We start from the raw sequence: 16,692 nt of genomic DNA on the forward strand, positions 1-16,692 counted from the left end.
AGCTTCTTTAGTCATGGTAAGATGAAAAAGAAACAGAGTAGCTACAGGGAAGACCTTCAGATTCCAAATAAAACCATGGATATGATGAATGAAGACTGTGACTGATATTCCATATGGAAAGAAGGCGTGAACTATTCACACGGCAGCTGGAGGAGACAAGGGGCACATGGGGTGTGTTAATACTCTGCCACAAGCCGTTCCCAGTTTGATCGACTGCTTTCTGGAAGCTCCATTGACCTTGCATGTGCAATTTCTACTCACTCTTCATCTTCAGAAAAATGTCCCTTTGCTATTTACTTGCCAGTAACAAGAAGAAGTAGTGAAATATGTTTATTCTGGCAAAAGAAAAATGCTACATCATGAGACTCTTAGGACATTGACATAAGATACTAGTGCACTCACAGATTTGACAAGTCATATACAGATTCCTGTGGGCTACATGGCCAGTCAAGGAATTTGAGTCCCTATTCTTATTCAGTTTCAGTGAATTCAGTCCTACCAAGACTCAGTTAGAAATAGAGCCAAGTAATTCCATTTTAGTATTTTCCTATTGCTTCTTCATTTAATCTGATGTACATTCTGCATAAAGGGTACTTCATATTATTATTCACTAGACAGGGCATACTAGAGCCCTGTTTTTATAGGGAGAAGCTTAATAAAATTTAGTCTGACTCAGTAGGTGTATGAAATGAGATTTTAACTCATCTCACAGTGGTTTGGTCCAAAGCAGAGATGCTAGGCACAGATGTATAATTTTTTTTTTTTACCCCAAATTGATGATGTTTGAGTGCTTAGATTTAACACTTCATAGGAATTTCAATAAAAAAGGAGAATGCTCTTGGCAAAAGAATTAAGTGTGCTTTCTTCTGGCTAGGGCTGTTCTCATTTAGGAAGGGAGTGTTGACACTCATGTGAGGTTGGAATTATTTGAGCTTTGAGTGCACAGTCTTGTGGTTAAGAGCTTGGAAATCAACCATCTCTACCCCCCAGCACCTACTAATTGTGTGACTTGAACAAGTTGCCTTTATGAGCTTCAGTTGCCCTTTCTGTAGAAAAGTTAGCCTTAGTTATTTCTTTAGTAATAAGAACCTTGGAATTATTATGAAGATTAAAAGAGACTGAGGTAGGTTTTCACTGGAAATAGAGAATGGCTACTATTTTCTGTAAGACTATGAATCAGTACAGTTTTTTTTTTAAAGAGAGAGTGAGAGAGGAGAGAGAGAGAGAGAGAGAGAGAGAGAGAGAGAGAGAGAGAGAGAGAGAATTTTTAATATTTATTTTTTAGTTCTCGGCGGACACAACATCTTTGTTGGTATGTGGTGCTGAGGATCGAACCCGGGCCGCACGCATGCCAGGCGAGCGCGCTACCGCTTGAGCCACATCCCCAGCCCAGTTTTTTTTTTTTTTTCTGAAACTAATAGAATATATTTCAAAGGATTCTCTAGGTCCTGCTTACTCCAGAGAATCTTACCTTTCCCATTAGGACAATGTCATCATTAAAACCAATATTCTGGATACCACTAGGGTCAAAATTAAGGGTTATTATTTTATTTAGTTAGAATACAAACCTAAACAACTGAGTCAAAATGTTTGTTGATATGGTCTCACTTATTATTTAGGATACTAAGGATTAGATATCAATAGTTGATAATAAAATATATTTCTCAAATTTAGACACCAAAATTTGCATTCCTTTCACTATATACAAGAAACACAAAATGTGATGTATGAAGATTGAGAACTCATTATCCTTTGGTTAATGCACTAAACCTAATGGCATCAAACAGTCAGTTATCCTGGATCTTGCAGCTCAGATATAAGAATTCTTTATCTATATCTATATCTGAGACAACTGAGGCCAAAACATAGGTATGTCATTCAAAGAGACACTAAAATGCAGGTACAAAGGCACTGGGAAATGTCATATACATGTCAGGGCATTTTCATCAACTTGAAAATGGGCAGGTATGAGAGTAGTCTAATTTTAGATGCTGCACCATTTAAACAGGAAAGTAGGTCCAAATACCATCCTGAAGGACTGGGAACCCAAAAGTGTACAGTGCTGCTAAGATGGAGATCCACTCAGACAAGCATCTCCGAGCCCAGAGACTGCCACTGAATCCCAGATCTTTGAGTATAAAGATAAGTGTGCCCTTACCATCCTCCCTCCTCCAGACAGACATCCAAGGCCAGATTTTAAGAGAGATCTCAGGATCTCAGAATGAGCCTGTACATACAACTTGCCCCTTTACCTCTCCTGCCACACCTCAATCCAGAGGTCAAAAGAAAGTCCAGCTTCTCTCTTCTGGAAAGAACAGCTCTACCTCCAGTTGTCCATGCCTTCATGGTAGAGAATGGGAATGGGGCACCAGAACTCTGAGCTGACTTGGCAGCCCTGCCCCTGCCCCCTGAATTTTCCTGGTTCCTCACCACTCTCAGTACAAATCTCATTATTCTCTGTACTCCTCTTTAGTCAGTCACCACAAAAATCTAGGACTCCCAAGTCACTCACACCCATTGATTTTAATCTCAAAAATGCAGTACTTCCCACTGACCTCAGTTCCATCCCCAGCCCTGCAAGACTCCACATGCACTCTTTGCTTTCTTTTCTCCATAACATTCACCAACACACAAACACACATACAGGTTAAACTCACGCATATTTTTTAAATCTTTCTCCCCCAATAGAGTATAAACTTCACCAGGATATTTACTATTTTAGTTTTGTATTTTAAAAGAAACACAAAATATTGTTTTATATTAACAATGTTTGGGTCAAAATACTTCACAAACACAAATCCAACAGTGATATGTCAGTACTATGTGTTGGGTATTGGCTTGTCACAGGGATATCTGAATCTGCAAATTTTCAGGGTAGAAAAATGACAAGGGGAAAATACAAGTACAGTTTTTTCATGTCAAAATGAAAAGCTGAGCTGGGCCTCAGTTTACCTGCATTTCAGGCTGTCACAGATTCCTTTTTTCTAGGTAGTGCCATATTCTTTGTCTTCTCCAAATTTTTATTTGACCTAATGTCTTACATTTTCTTGACAGTCAGAAGTAGCAATCAGTAGATGACTGCACATTTAAATTTAGCCAAGTATCTTTTAATTTCTCTGAATTTTTATTGCAAAGAACCATAAAACTTCTAAGTTAGATAGAATCTTACAATTCATCAAATCTACTTACCTTCAGCTACCACAGACTCTAAGGCTCAATTTCTCTTGGTCTCAATGTTTACAATCAAGGCATATATGAAACTGGGGATAATTCTCATGGGACAAAAATTATAGAAAAAGAAACTCTAGAAATGGATATGTTTTCTTCCTCCCTGATATCCTGTTACTGACATTACTTTGGTTTACATAGTCTGTGTGTGTGTGTGTGTGTGTGTGTGTGTGTGTGTGTCTGTCTGTCTGTCTGTCTGTCTATAGGTGACGTGGTACCCAAAACACAAAAACCACATATGTAAAGCTTTGATGATGGTATTTTCCAGCCATCCTATTTTGTTGACAACCGAAGAACTTTCATAGCTTTTTTGATATCCATGTTTATTTTAAAAAAGAAAATGAAGTATTCTTATTTCAGAATGCATCCTCTTGTACTTAGCTTCAATGTCAAAGCAACTGAAAGAATTTAATCACAGATGGGATGCTACAGCTAAGTGAATTAAGGAGGAAGTTAAGGTTTTCATTTCTAATTTTCCTCTTCCTGCAATGGACATCAGATGCTTAATGGTTCTACAAAATATCACATTTTGTAGTAAACACAGAGTAATGTATACATGTTTATCTCTGCTCAGAGTGTTGTCTACATCCCTACCACTATTACTCAGTATATATAATTAGCATAATCTATGCAATACTGGAAACTTCTTTTGTTTCCTAGAAGGAATTCCTTGGCTCCAATAATTCTTGGTGCTATATTTTCCAAGTTTAGAGCAACATAATCTTTTTGTGGAATCCATAGAATGAAACAAAACTCTCAAAACAATTTCATTAAGGCAGCTTATCAGTTTTACTTTTTCCAGGTGCCGTGGGGTGTTCCTGTTAGTATCATTTACATCAAGTTTAAAGCTAATGAAAATCCAAATACAATTAGGAGGGGAGATGGGAAAAAGAGAGATTCCAAATCAGGGTGGATCCTCTCCTTGTGCTGGAAGGAAGAGGACTGTGATGCCTCTTTGATAGTGGCAGCAGAGGAAATGAAGCACTGATTGCAAGCCAGGTTTGAGCGGAACATTAATATGAAGGAAATCAACATCATCCTGATTACTTCATGTGAGAAACAGATGCCACCCCTCCCCTTTATGCTGATGTAACAAAAGGCATTGTGTCTACTCAGGGTAATTGGGTGGGAATAACACACAATGAAATCTAGTTATGATAAAAGAAAAAGGGTCCTGAGTCAATACGAAGACCTTAGGAACATCCAAAGTCTGGGCAAAAACCTTAAGTGATGTACTTTACAGGGAGTGGGGAGTAGGCAATTTCTCTACCAATTGGCAACAATTTATAGTGTGGTACAACTATAAATAATATAGTGTATCATTCTGGCCTCAGCAGTTAATGCCTGGCTGCCTTACTTTAATCCACATTCATAACCAACCTTCCATGTGCTACACACATAGACTCGGTCATTATTAAGTGTTCTTGATGCAAAGTATTCTTGAAGATTTAGTTTATGACTGCTTGAGTGCCCCAAAGCCCCTCTTCATCCTTTTCTATTTGGAAGGCCTTTCCTTTGTGCTCCAATAACATGACATTTATCCAAATCAGCCCAATGGGTAGGCCCTGAGCATCTAAGAACAGCAGCCTTGACTCATTCATCTTTGTATACTTGCACCTTACCTAATTATTTGCAATAAGTCTGGCCTTACTTTTCCCAGCCCTTCACTCCTCATCGGATGGCATAAATCATACTTTCTAAAACATTGGTATTATTTTAAATAAGATCTTCCATGTTTGTCAACTTTCCATTGCTATGACCAAAATATGGACAAAATTAATTTAAATGAGAAAATATTTATTTTGGGCTATACACAGTCTTAGAGGTTTCAGGCCACGGTTGGCCAGCTCTATTACTTTGGGCCTGACATGAGGCAGATCATCATGGCAGAAGGGCATGATGAAGGGCATGGCAGCCAGGAAACAGAGAGAGGGGGTGGGCAGAGAGAAAGGGACCAGAGACAAGAAATGCCCTTCCGGAACATGTTTCCTGTGACTCACTTCCTCCAAAAAGGCACCACCTCCTAAAGTTTCTGCCACTTCTCAGCAATGTCATTAAATTATTAATTCAACAATGGATTGACCACTGATGAGGTCAGAGCCCTCATGATCCATTCACTCCCCAAATCTCTGCCTCTGAACATAGTTGCATTGGGGACCAGGCCTTCAATACATGAAACTTTAGGGGACCTTCCAGATCCAAACTGTAATACTATCCTAAATTACAGTAGTAAAATACATTTCAACAAAATCTTTCTATTACATTGAATTTAACTATATGTCCATAGATTTTGTCTTAAGTCACTCTCTAGTATTAGAATTAAAAAAAAATCAGAGCAATTCTTTAAATGGTTTACCATGGAACTGTTTCCTGTTTCTAAATAACTTTTTTTTTTTTGATACCATGGGCTGAACCCAGGGCTGCTTAACCATGAGCCACATCTCCAGCCCTTTTTATAGATATTTTATTGAGAGACAGGTTCTCACTGAATTGATTAGTTCCAGGTTTGAACTTACAATCCTCCTGCCTCACCCTCCCAAGCCACTGGGATTACAGTGTGTGCCATCACTCCTGGCTCTAAATAACTATCTTGAGTAATAGTTCTAAGTAACTCTTGGGGAGAATAAATGTGGAGGACCAATGTTGTATAATATATAGTAAAAAAAACAATATAAATGGATAAACATGGTATAAAATAACAGAATTTTCTTCTGAATACATATGTATTTAAAATATTTTTGAGCATATATATACACATAGGTAAATTTATATATCAGAAGGAAAAGCTTACATACTAATTCTGACAGGGTGAAAGAAAATGTAAGATATTTCATCTGAATGTGCCTCCTCGACAGTAGGTAATTGTGAGCATGTACCCGAGAGATCTTCAGAAAACCTCTGAGCAACTGCAAAGAGCCTTGAATCATATACCCCCCAATAATCACTTGATACTTTGCCCCATGTCCCCCTCCCCCAAACACAAAAAAGACACCCTTAATCCATGCAAGAGTGTGAGATGTAGGTGTCATCAAATAGAATATGGGCAAAGTACAAATTTGTAACATGAAGCTGATTTTGTGTTCACAGACTCATTAAGCTGCTGCTATAAACGGTGCTTTGGTTTTTGGCCCAACTTTGACCGGCAGGGCAGGCCCAGATTCTGCCCAGGCTCTGCAACTCCTCAACCCTCCTAAAGAATCGTTTCACCTCTTCACAGCTCCTCCTCTTCCAATCAAGGGTCTGACACTGCCCATTGTCCACATTTATTTTTCTGCCTTTTGGCACTGGGAGTTTGTCTGTTGCAGGATAAAAGTGGAATTCTCTGCTGTCTGCAGGGCTTTCCCCAGGGAACAGAGCATGAAACCCAAACTTATATAAAATCATATCCTGTTTGCAAACATCATATTCCCTTTGCTTCGCACTAATCTGGTCCTGTAAACCCCAGCACAGCTTGAGAGCCCATTCCTCATCTAAACAAATGCCATAAGCCCCTTTATACTTTTACAACCATGTCAAAAAATAATATTGCCTGCCAATAGTGATGTGATTGGAGTTGCCTCCTCCGAGCCATAAAAGAAGCGCAGAGTCTGTTATCAATTTCTCTAAGTGTATCAGGGGAATTATGGGTCGATTCAGTTCCAAGTTATAAATGACAACTCAAAAGCCGCAGAAGCGTTTGAAGCTGGGAGCTGATGACGACATTATCATAAAAGCCTGCTCGTCCTTGCTTTTGTGGGTTTTTTTGTGGCCTATCAAGTGAAAAAGGGAGAATAAGGCTGAGAAATGACTTCAAGATTTCTTCACACAGCATCAGGTCACATGGCCAGGAAAATGATCACTATTTTTAGTGATATACCCTGAGGAGTACGCACTAGCTTGGTCCTGAACTGGTTTTGTTTCCAAAGTTCCTTAGTTATCTATTTCCTTATACAATGACCAAGTCCTGGGTTTTGGTAAAATGCTCTTTTCAACTGGCATATATTCTTATAGATCATTCACATCATTAGAAATGAGTCATACCATAGTAACTAAATAAAATGAGATGCAAAAAGGAATTGAAAGATCTTGAGATTATTCATAAAATGCAATTCTGGACAGCATGATTTAAGGCACCTTAAATATCATTTTCCCACTGAGTTGTTTGACCAACACTCCAATACCACAAGAAATTGGGGAGAGGGAATTTAACAAGTAGAGGATTTTGACTTTATAATGTTCTAAGACATCTCCAAAACTAATGAACCCATAAGCATTCAGTAGCTATATGTTAAACCACTCTATAATGAAGCTATATATCCTAAATAATGTGACTTCACTTTAATTGTTGGAAATCACTGAGCATTTTGGAGTTAAACCAATGGGTCTATTTTAGATTGTTTAAATCAGGAAAGTGTCTTAAACAAAAGGCAATTTTAGTAGTTTCCAAGCTTTCCAGGTTACCCCCATGATGCTAAATCAGATCACTCCAAGTTCATACTTGGTATTTTGCATAGTTAATGTGTCTAGGATTGTTCTTGAGGTGAAAATTTAGACTGGTTCAAATGCAAAGGACCCAGAGTTTCTCCTAGCACTTGTGTCAAAATCAAAGATCTGAGAAAACAAGATCTGAATAGATAAGATTATGACTTAGTTTCTGAAAACAAAAACACAAAAAGAATGAATCCAATTGGTTTGCTAGAGCATCAGCAAGTGGTAGTTCATATGCACACTTGGGTTTCCCCCACCCTTCCAGTCATGCATAAATTCCCCAGAAGACATAAAGACTAATTCAATAAGCAAAATGCCCTTCTTCAGCCTTCTCCAGCCCTGAGACAGCCAACCTCATCCAGGCCTCCTGTCCCAGAAGTTACCATGGTATATGTTTAGAGCAGGTGAGTAGAGGTACTTTGTGTTCAAGGGATGGTGAGTCAGTGGCACATCCCAGGTCAGATTTGGGGGAGGAGTCCTAGGGAGTTGTCCTCAGTTCCACTCTGGGTCATGAATTCAATGAACTTGTAAAGGATTGGGGTTTGACACTCACCATTCTTTTAACGACTTTGATGTCCTCCCCATCACTGTTCCCATGAAGTCATCATTTACTTTGTTTAATTCTTTGCCTCATTTGCAGGTTAAAAAGCTCTTCTCTTAAAATAGCCACTTGGGGTATGAGAAAATAAGCTCAAAAATCAATGAACTCCTTTGAAAAATCAGTTTATCCTTTGAATTTAAGAATGAGTTTGCAAGGTCCCACAGGAGATTTGCTAAAATTAGCAAGGATTAATGTGGAGTGGTGATAGTTCTGTGTCAAGGGTCAAAAAGCAAGTCACTGGTGAGCTGCCACAAGGAGCCATGCTACCTTAGCCACACCGAAATGATGCTAGGTTGAAGGTGGGGTTGGGGCTGAGGCCCACTGTTAAAGACTTAAAATAAGATCTTTCAGAATGCTTTCACATGAACATACACAGCATTCCCATACTTTCAGCTTTTCACCCTTTTCTGTGGGACTTCAGGAGAATAACTTCTCTGAGCATTTAGTCTCTCATCTGCAAAATGGTATTAATAATAACGATCATTTGTTTTACTGGATTTCTGAAATTTAGTTGTGCATTGATAAAGTATAAAATCCTTATTTTTTTTGGGGGGGCAGAATCACAGGCAAAGGAACAGAGAGATATTCCTTATTAAGTCTGGCATCATTAAAATGATAGAATGAGGGCTGGGGTTATAGTATAGTGGTAGAGCGCTTGCCTAGCCTGTGTGAGGCACTGAGTTCAATCCTCAGCACCACCTAAAAATAATGGTCCATCAACAACTAAAAAATGTTTTAAAAAAGAATAGAATGAATAAAAACTATGTGGGATTTTCCTATATAAAATTTAGTTATAACTAATGACTGTCTAAAATATGATCCATAAACAAATAGGTTTGTTCTCTCTTTTCAGTATCCAAATAATCTCATTGATTTAAATACTTTAGTCCATAGACGTCTGACCTAGAATTGTGTGGTCCTAACATAACTGAGCACTTAGTTCTATGTTACTGGTAAGGGTTAACTTTAAATAGATTGCAGGTTATAGAGTTTGTTCTAATCATCTACAAAAATGTAGACATTTTTCTTCCTATGTTGCTGGATTCAAACAAATTTGTCCTTGAAATGTGGTATAAATATCCTGGGTCAAAAGGCTTTGTTAATTATTGAAGACAAAAAAATGGCCTCAAGGGGTTCACAAACAAATGCCCCATAATGCAAAGCACTTTGTGAAGTTTATGCCATTTTCACCAGGAATATAATGTATGTGCATAGTTAGTGTGACTCTATTGAAAACTGAATTCCACTGCAAAACTGTGTTAAAACTTCTTGCATTAACTTTTCTCCAGCTATGTGAAAGTCCAGAAACACTGGCTTCACAAGTGTGTGGCCGTCACACAGAAACTTGAAGTTTGAAGGCCCTCAAATTCCGTTTAGTTCTGTTGCCACCATCTTGAAGTGCTTAATAAGTTTTTAACAAGTGGCTTTGCATTTGGCAATTAGCTGTGAAAATTATACCACTAATTCTGAAGTACAATATAAGCTTTACTTTAAAAAAGAGTCTTAAAGGTAATTGGATAGATAAACCAAAGGAGATATTTTTTAAGTTTCTGTTATTTAAAAGCAGTGGTTAAACTCATACTTACCCCAAGTCCACCACAAGGTAAGGAGGAAAAAAACTTTTGAGAGTCATCACCTATACGGTAAGAAAACATAAAAAAATATACATTGTGAGTATTATTGTTTATGTGGATTAACATATAAATTGTGTCATATGGTATTTATCATTGTACTCATAAGAAAAATCAATGAAATTTTGTACCAATTATTCAAAGAAGTTCATTTTAAGAATGCATTGTTCTGTTTATATAAATACATAGGTAAAAACTCAAAGCAAATGAATATTAATACTATTATATATAAAGATCTATTACCCCACAGGAACAAACACAAGCCCATGAAATTTGGGATAAAAGATTTTTTAATTGGTTTACTTATCCATATTGTATATTATAATTTTAAAATTATAATTTATGAAAACTCACACAGCTATTGACTAAGTGCATTCCTCCAAGATGATACTTGATCCACAAGTTTTATGAAACTATACACTGTCATTTTAAAAATATTTGAGACACTAAGATATCTTCTCAAGTACACACTTATTCATCATTTCTATTTCAGAAACAGTTAAGTATACAGGATCTACTTAAGATGTAGCTAAGGTCAAGTATACCCATAAGCCTTTCTAACATGAACAGGTTTTTAAACAAAACACTATAAAGAATAATTCCATTTGGGAAATTATAATATCAGTATCATTATAAAAAGTCTCCTTTTAAATTATGATTCTTTTTTTGGAACTGGCATTTCATGGGACTTTAAGCAAGTATTTCATTTATCTACACTTTAGTTTTCTGTACTTATCTACTTCATGAATAGATAGACAAACAGTAAGTGTTCCCAAATTTCTGGCACTAAAATCTGTCTATTCATTAACTAAAAAGAAAGATAAAACATTTCTATCTAAGATCTTAGTCAAATTGTTCTAAAGTGACTTAGATGGGTCACTCAGAAGACCAGTGGTAGAAGCAGGTGACAACTCTTTAATTCACTTACCCCTTTATTTGTCCTGATAATGATCAATTACATAAATAATTAAAATGGAAAACAGGTTTGTGGTATAATTTACATGCCATGTTAGTAAAATTCTAATAGTAGATTGTACTGTCATAAAAGAAAGTTTATTTTAAAAACAATGAGATCTATGTAATGTTTTGAATGACCAACAATAAAAAAAAATGAAAATAAAAAAAATAAAAACAATGAGTTGCATAAGTTTATTTTTCAAATGCAATTACTAACAGATGGAAAACAATAAAGAAAAATATATGCACAGATGAGGACATGTAGTTATGTAAAGACATCTTTTTCTAAAAAAAAAAAAAAAAAGATGAGGATACAGTTCAGTGGTGGAGTGCTTTCCTGTGTGCTAGGTTCAATCCTCAGTACTGCAAAAACAAAAGAAAACAAAACAAACAAACAAAAAAACGGCAAACACACACACACACACACACACACACACACACACACACACACACCCTAAGGCAAAATGTTAAAATTAGAATGCTGGCACAAGTAAAAGACACTTCAAAAAAATTCTGGATGACATGAAAGGTGAAGTTTTTTATGTCATTGCTCTTAACAAAGGTATTTCTATATCTTTGAATATTTTGCAAGACTGAATCCATATATCACCAGTAAATTAAATATATATATATATATATATATATATATATATATATATATATATATATATAATCACACACACATATATATATATAATCACACACACACATATATATACACACACACACACATATATATATACACACAAAAAGATAGATATCTGAACTCTTCATTTACAGTTAAAAGGGATAAAGATAATATTAAAACATAATAAAATAAATTTTAAAAAAATTACTAAACCCTAAGAGAATAGAGAAAATAAATGCTATGCCTCTTATGGAGAATATTATGTAGTAATGTTTATATAACATAAAAGGCAAATAATTGATAATGTAAATTTAGCAGTGTGTAAAAAATTTAATACACTGCATTGACTGAATTTATTTTTTAATGACATTATAGTACCTCGTTAATGGACTAAAGTCTGGCTAGCTACAAGGTAGAAACTGGTAATAACAATGACAGGAATATTAATGTTAAGGAAAACCTTGGACCAGAAATGATTAGAGAGAATGTTTTCAAAGTGTCACCTTACAGAATCTTAAGTATTTAAAGAGATAAATTGTGCCTTTTTTCAAATCTAATTATTTTATAATCTATAGATGTCTTTCAAGATACAAAGACTAATAGTTCTGATCCTAGTGAACTTTCAGTTAAATCCTTCCTCCTAACCTAGAACATAACTTTCAAGAGCAGTATTATCAATTTAACACAGAAATGCCACCTCCCATCTTGTTGGAGGGACTGGGCAAGATAGTTGTATAGTAGTGCAAGAAATAGATAAAGAGAGCAAATTGCTTGATTATTAATTTCTATACATTTGTATATGACAGCTTCAACGTGGTCTTTTAGTTATAAATGTAAAAACTATAAAAATCCAAATGTCACAAAGAACAAAAAAGTAATCTTTTAAGAGAAATAAATAATTCACTTTGAATAACAACAGAAGAATATCAGATAAATTTTTGAATTCACCATAATAAATGAAATAGTTTGGATATGTCCAAGTTGAACTTCGCACTTGACCTCAGGCCTCACAGAAGGCACCATCCCTGTGTGTGTGGATCCAGGTAGTCTACATTGAAAGTGCTGCCCTGATCACTGATTGGTGTCTCTCAAACTCCACAGGTATACAGAATATTAGCCCCAATCTCCAATTGTATGAATGCTATTTCCCATTAAATATTCAAACCCAATGAGATAAAAGGCTAATTAATCTGTCCTAAAATTTTAAAGACTGAATCATCAAAACTTGCATCACATACATACAATGAAAAGAAGCTTTGTCCAAGTTCCAAGTTGGAATTCATTTTTTAATCAACCAAATTTAAAGTAATAGAAAGTTTGAATATTTTGAAAAAGTTAGATTTGTTCAAAATTGTCAAATTCCTTTTCTAAAAGCAGTGGTACTGTCGTATTTCATAAATAAAAGTTTGATGTTGTCAAAGTGTAAATTTCATTTCTTTTAACAAATATGTCTTCCTTCTTAAATTGTGGCATTTTGATATTAACAATTTGACCAATCATATTCAAGTCCAGTAAAGTCCAGGAGTACCTAGTCTTATGACTGAATTGGTGGATACTTTGGGACCATAGTTAAAAAAAAAAAAAAAAAAGGAAAGAAAGAAAGAAAGAAATGAAAAGAAAGAAAGAAAAACGTTTTCTATTTTCTCTTAACTAAATTAAAAAGTAATCACATAGACACTTTCCTATTTTAAATGCTTGAGTATTTTGACCAAATAAAACCATGAAAATCACTGCATCTTTGTGCTTAGTTGGGTAGGATTATTAATTCATGTTAAAATAAGAACATTTATCATACAGCAGCCAGAACAAAAAGAAATACTTTATGTAACATATCTACATGTAGAGAACTGGTTCCTTTGAAGGAACCAAGGGAAAAATGTTTGGAGCATAGATGTTTAGATCAATTTATTTGTATTTGTATTAAAGCATAACTTTAATTTTACCATATAAATTGTTTTTCATCAAAGTTTGGCAATATTATCTGTAAACAACACTGAGTGGTCTGTGTATGCCCCTTTGTGTCCATTTCTCCTCCAGGTACTTCTGTTGCCTATCCTGACACACACACACACACACACACACACACACACACACAAACACACACACACACACACACACACACGTGCAGACACTCCCCATGTACCTCGCCACACATCTTTAGGGATGCTTGCTGTTCATCTTTAAAAGCAGTTTGCATGTGTTTTAAAGGGTAATTGTTAATTTCCCCTTATAATTGCTTTCCAAAATACTTACCTATTACTTGTCATATATTAGTTCCCAATCATTTAGGGCCAATTAACATAAATTATTTAAAATTATTATTGAAAAAAGTTATTGAAAGAGTTCAATAATTTGGAACTGACTCAACAAGTTTGTTTGAAAGAAAGGGACAAGAAAAGGTTCTAAAATGGGTTTTAATTAAAATACTTAAAATATTAGCCACATTATGTATTGTTGTTATTCAATTATAAAGATAATTAATAAAATATAATTACTTCTACTAAAATAATGTTTTGTCAGTATTTTTCCAAAAATCTGTTGTTTACAGCATTCATATAAAGATTACATAAAACTCTGCAACTTCAATTTTATTTTAAAATCTGATGATGAAATTTTGAACAATCGTACATTGACAAAAATTATGTTTATTCATTTTCTATTTGTCATTTACTGTGTTATTTAATACCCACAGGGAAGGTGTGTACTAAAAAGCTTACGTTGCTATTTTAAATTCCATCTTACTATAAAATGTGGTATCTTAGGCACAGTAATAGGACTTGTCTCTGATATCATTTTGTGTGTTAAAGTCATGGGAAAAAAAGCCTGAAAACACAAAACAAATGGGAAAGGTAAAGATGAATTTGCACAAAAGGGTGAAAAGATTTTATTGTCTTTTAGTTCAAAAACCCAAGTAAACAAATTTGGCAATGTATATATCCCTATATGCAAAACTACATTACACATCTGCTATCCAAAGAAAGGTTAATTTTAAAGTCAACATTATAGAACACACATTGTCTTTTGTAGTGCAGGATTTTCTTAATCTACTTTGAATTCTCTTGTACACGACTCGTTCCACAGAGCAGTGCTGTTGGAAAAACTGACTTTTTGTCTCACTGCTTGCCAAATATTTTGGACTGACACTTGTACTGACTAATGATAGTTCTGGAATGTGCTGTTCTCAGTCAAATGGAGCCCATACAGACCTAGGAGTATCCTGGGGTCCAGCTTCTGTCCATCCAGGGGGCCGGTGCCATACAACAGTGAGTGATGTTCAGAATGAACAAGCTGTATTTCCTCCAAGCTGGCTTTTCGACCTTGAATCCGCTGAAAGAAAATAGCAGAAACCTACAGTACCCCTCTGACAACATTTAGAAGAAAATGAGACCCCCAAGTCACATTTAAGATGATTAATAATGGGCTGAGTTTCATCAGGCAGGAATGTGAGACTGATCTTCTTGGTAAAATACTCTAATACTACTTGAAAAATGAGCATATGCAAGGTTGAGATGCGATGGATTGCTTATGCCCATGTAGGAAATTGACATAAAGCTTATTCTTCTTTGGCATAAAAAATAAATCTATAACAAAGAAATTAATGGTTGTCTCTTTTGTAAAAAATATGAGCTTAAAAACAGCCAAGGGCTAATGTTTATCTGAAAAACAAATTTATTACCATCTTATTTTATACTTACCTGAAGTTGTTGAAATGAATTTTTCTTAAAGGACATGGGTAAATACCATGATAGTGTAATGAATTTTATGCTCATTACTTCATGTGAGTGCACCTTACCACAGCATTACTCTGTGTAATGCTGTTACAATGTTACTCAAAGCTTGTCCCATGGGACCCGCAACAGTTGAGGATCTGCCTGTCAGTGGCCCATGATGAGATCAGTACAGAAATTCAGAGTAAATATTTAGAAACTTGTATGGCAAATTTATGTCTTTTGAATTTAATAAAATCTCATATGACTTCAATTTTTATTTCACTTTTGCACCATTTCACTTTTAGTGTGTTTTATTAAAGTTTTAGTATATGACAGATTGGAAATTAAACAGAAACAAAAACTGCTGTTTAACCAGAGATAATTTGAGACATTCTAGAATCAATTCTTTACACTCAGGCTAGGCAGAGACTTTTTGCCCCATCTAAGAAAGAAAGGTCCTTTGACACAAATACAATTGTACCTTAAGTTAAACCTTATTAGCCAACATATAAAGTGATCTTCGTGGTCTCATTTCTTACCACATCTGTGAGCCTGATAAACATCATGCTGGTGTATGAAATTAATTAACCTTCACTTTCGGAAATGCCTATGGTTCCTAAAACTACATAAACAATATGAAGTTTTTCTTAAAACACACACCATCACAAGACAGGTCAGGTAATACTTAAGTACAGAACTCAAGAGAAATTCAAAGAGAGTCTGTTCAGGAAGTGCTGACCTCCCATGTTCCTGACTGTGGAACCACCAGTTGACTTGGAAACATCCGGTGACAACCACACCTCTCTTGAGACCAGGACAACTTCGTGATCAGTCTCCCTTGTGTAAGGTGAGGGGGCTGCTGGCAGACTCTTCAGTGTTTATGTGTGGGTTACTAGGGGTCAGGCTGGGAAAATCTCTAGGTAATGACACTTGCTCAGGGTGTATTGGACAGGAGGCAGAGTTTGTTTGTCACTGAAAATAAATGATCAGGTCACAGTGAGGGAGGAATGGTGGGAACAACAGGGGTAACAGAGGAGCATGATTTAAAGCAGAATCTCAAGATTGCCTTTATGTGCCAAACCAACAAATACCTGTGGAATTTTCTTTGCCATTACACTGAAGTTCCCTGTTCCCGACACTATCATTCAGCATTGTGTTACCCAATTTACATTTCTAGAAAAATGAAATATGCTTTTGAGAAATCATTTCCAGGTAGTTAAGAAAAGAATCCCAATACTGAAGACAAAGGCAAATTTAATGATGGCATTCAGGTCCACCTTGTTCTGATCAATAAACAATTGTATTGAACAGGGTAATTTGCTGGTAAACATGAAATATGCAAAGGTTTATGGAAGACAAGCAAAAACCAAAGAGGTAGAATGATAGGTAAAGAGATAAAATGAGCAAGAGAAAAGTGAGAATCAATATTAAAGGGAAACATTTTAACTTCAAGATTTCAGCAGATGGAAA

The 16,692-nt window shown here is 35.6% G+C and overlaps 1 protein-coding gene across 7 annotated transcripts in view; it reads right to left on the reverse strand.

Moving 5' to 3' along the window:
* HDAC9 (histone deacetylase 9) overlaps positions 1–16,692 on the reverse strand; it is an 890,491-nt gene that overhangs the window by 228,234 nt on the left and 645,565 nt on the right. For all 7 annotated transcript variants that reach the window (XM_081283850.1, XM_081283851.1, XM_081283848.1 and 4 more), the window contains 2 exons: positions 14,719–14,839; positions 9,883–9,932 (listed from right to left, as the gene is read on the reverse strand). In XM_081283850.1, coding sequence (XP_081139976.1) covers positions 9,883–9,932; positions 14,719–14,839 — 171 coding nt within the window. The remainder of the gene's footprint in view (positions 1–9,882; positions 9,933–14,718; positions 14,840–16,692) is intronic.

Source organism: Spermophilus citellus (assembly GCF_964194105.1).
Source record: "Spermophilus citellus genome assembly, chromosome: 3".
NCBI classification, from domain to species: Eukaryota; Metazoa; Chordata; class Mammalia; order Rodentia; family Sciuridae; genus Spermophilus; species Spermophilus citellus.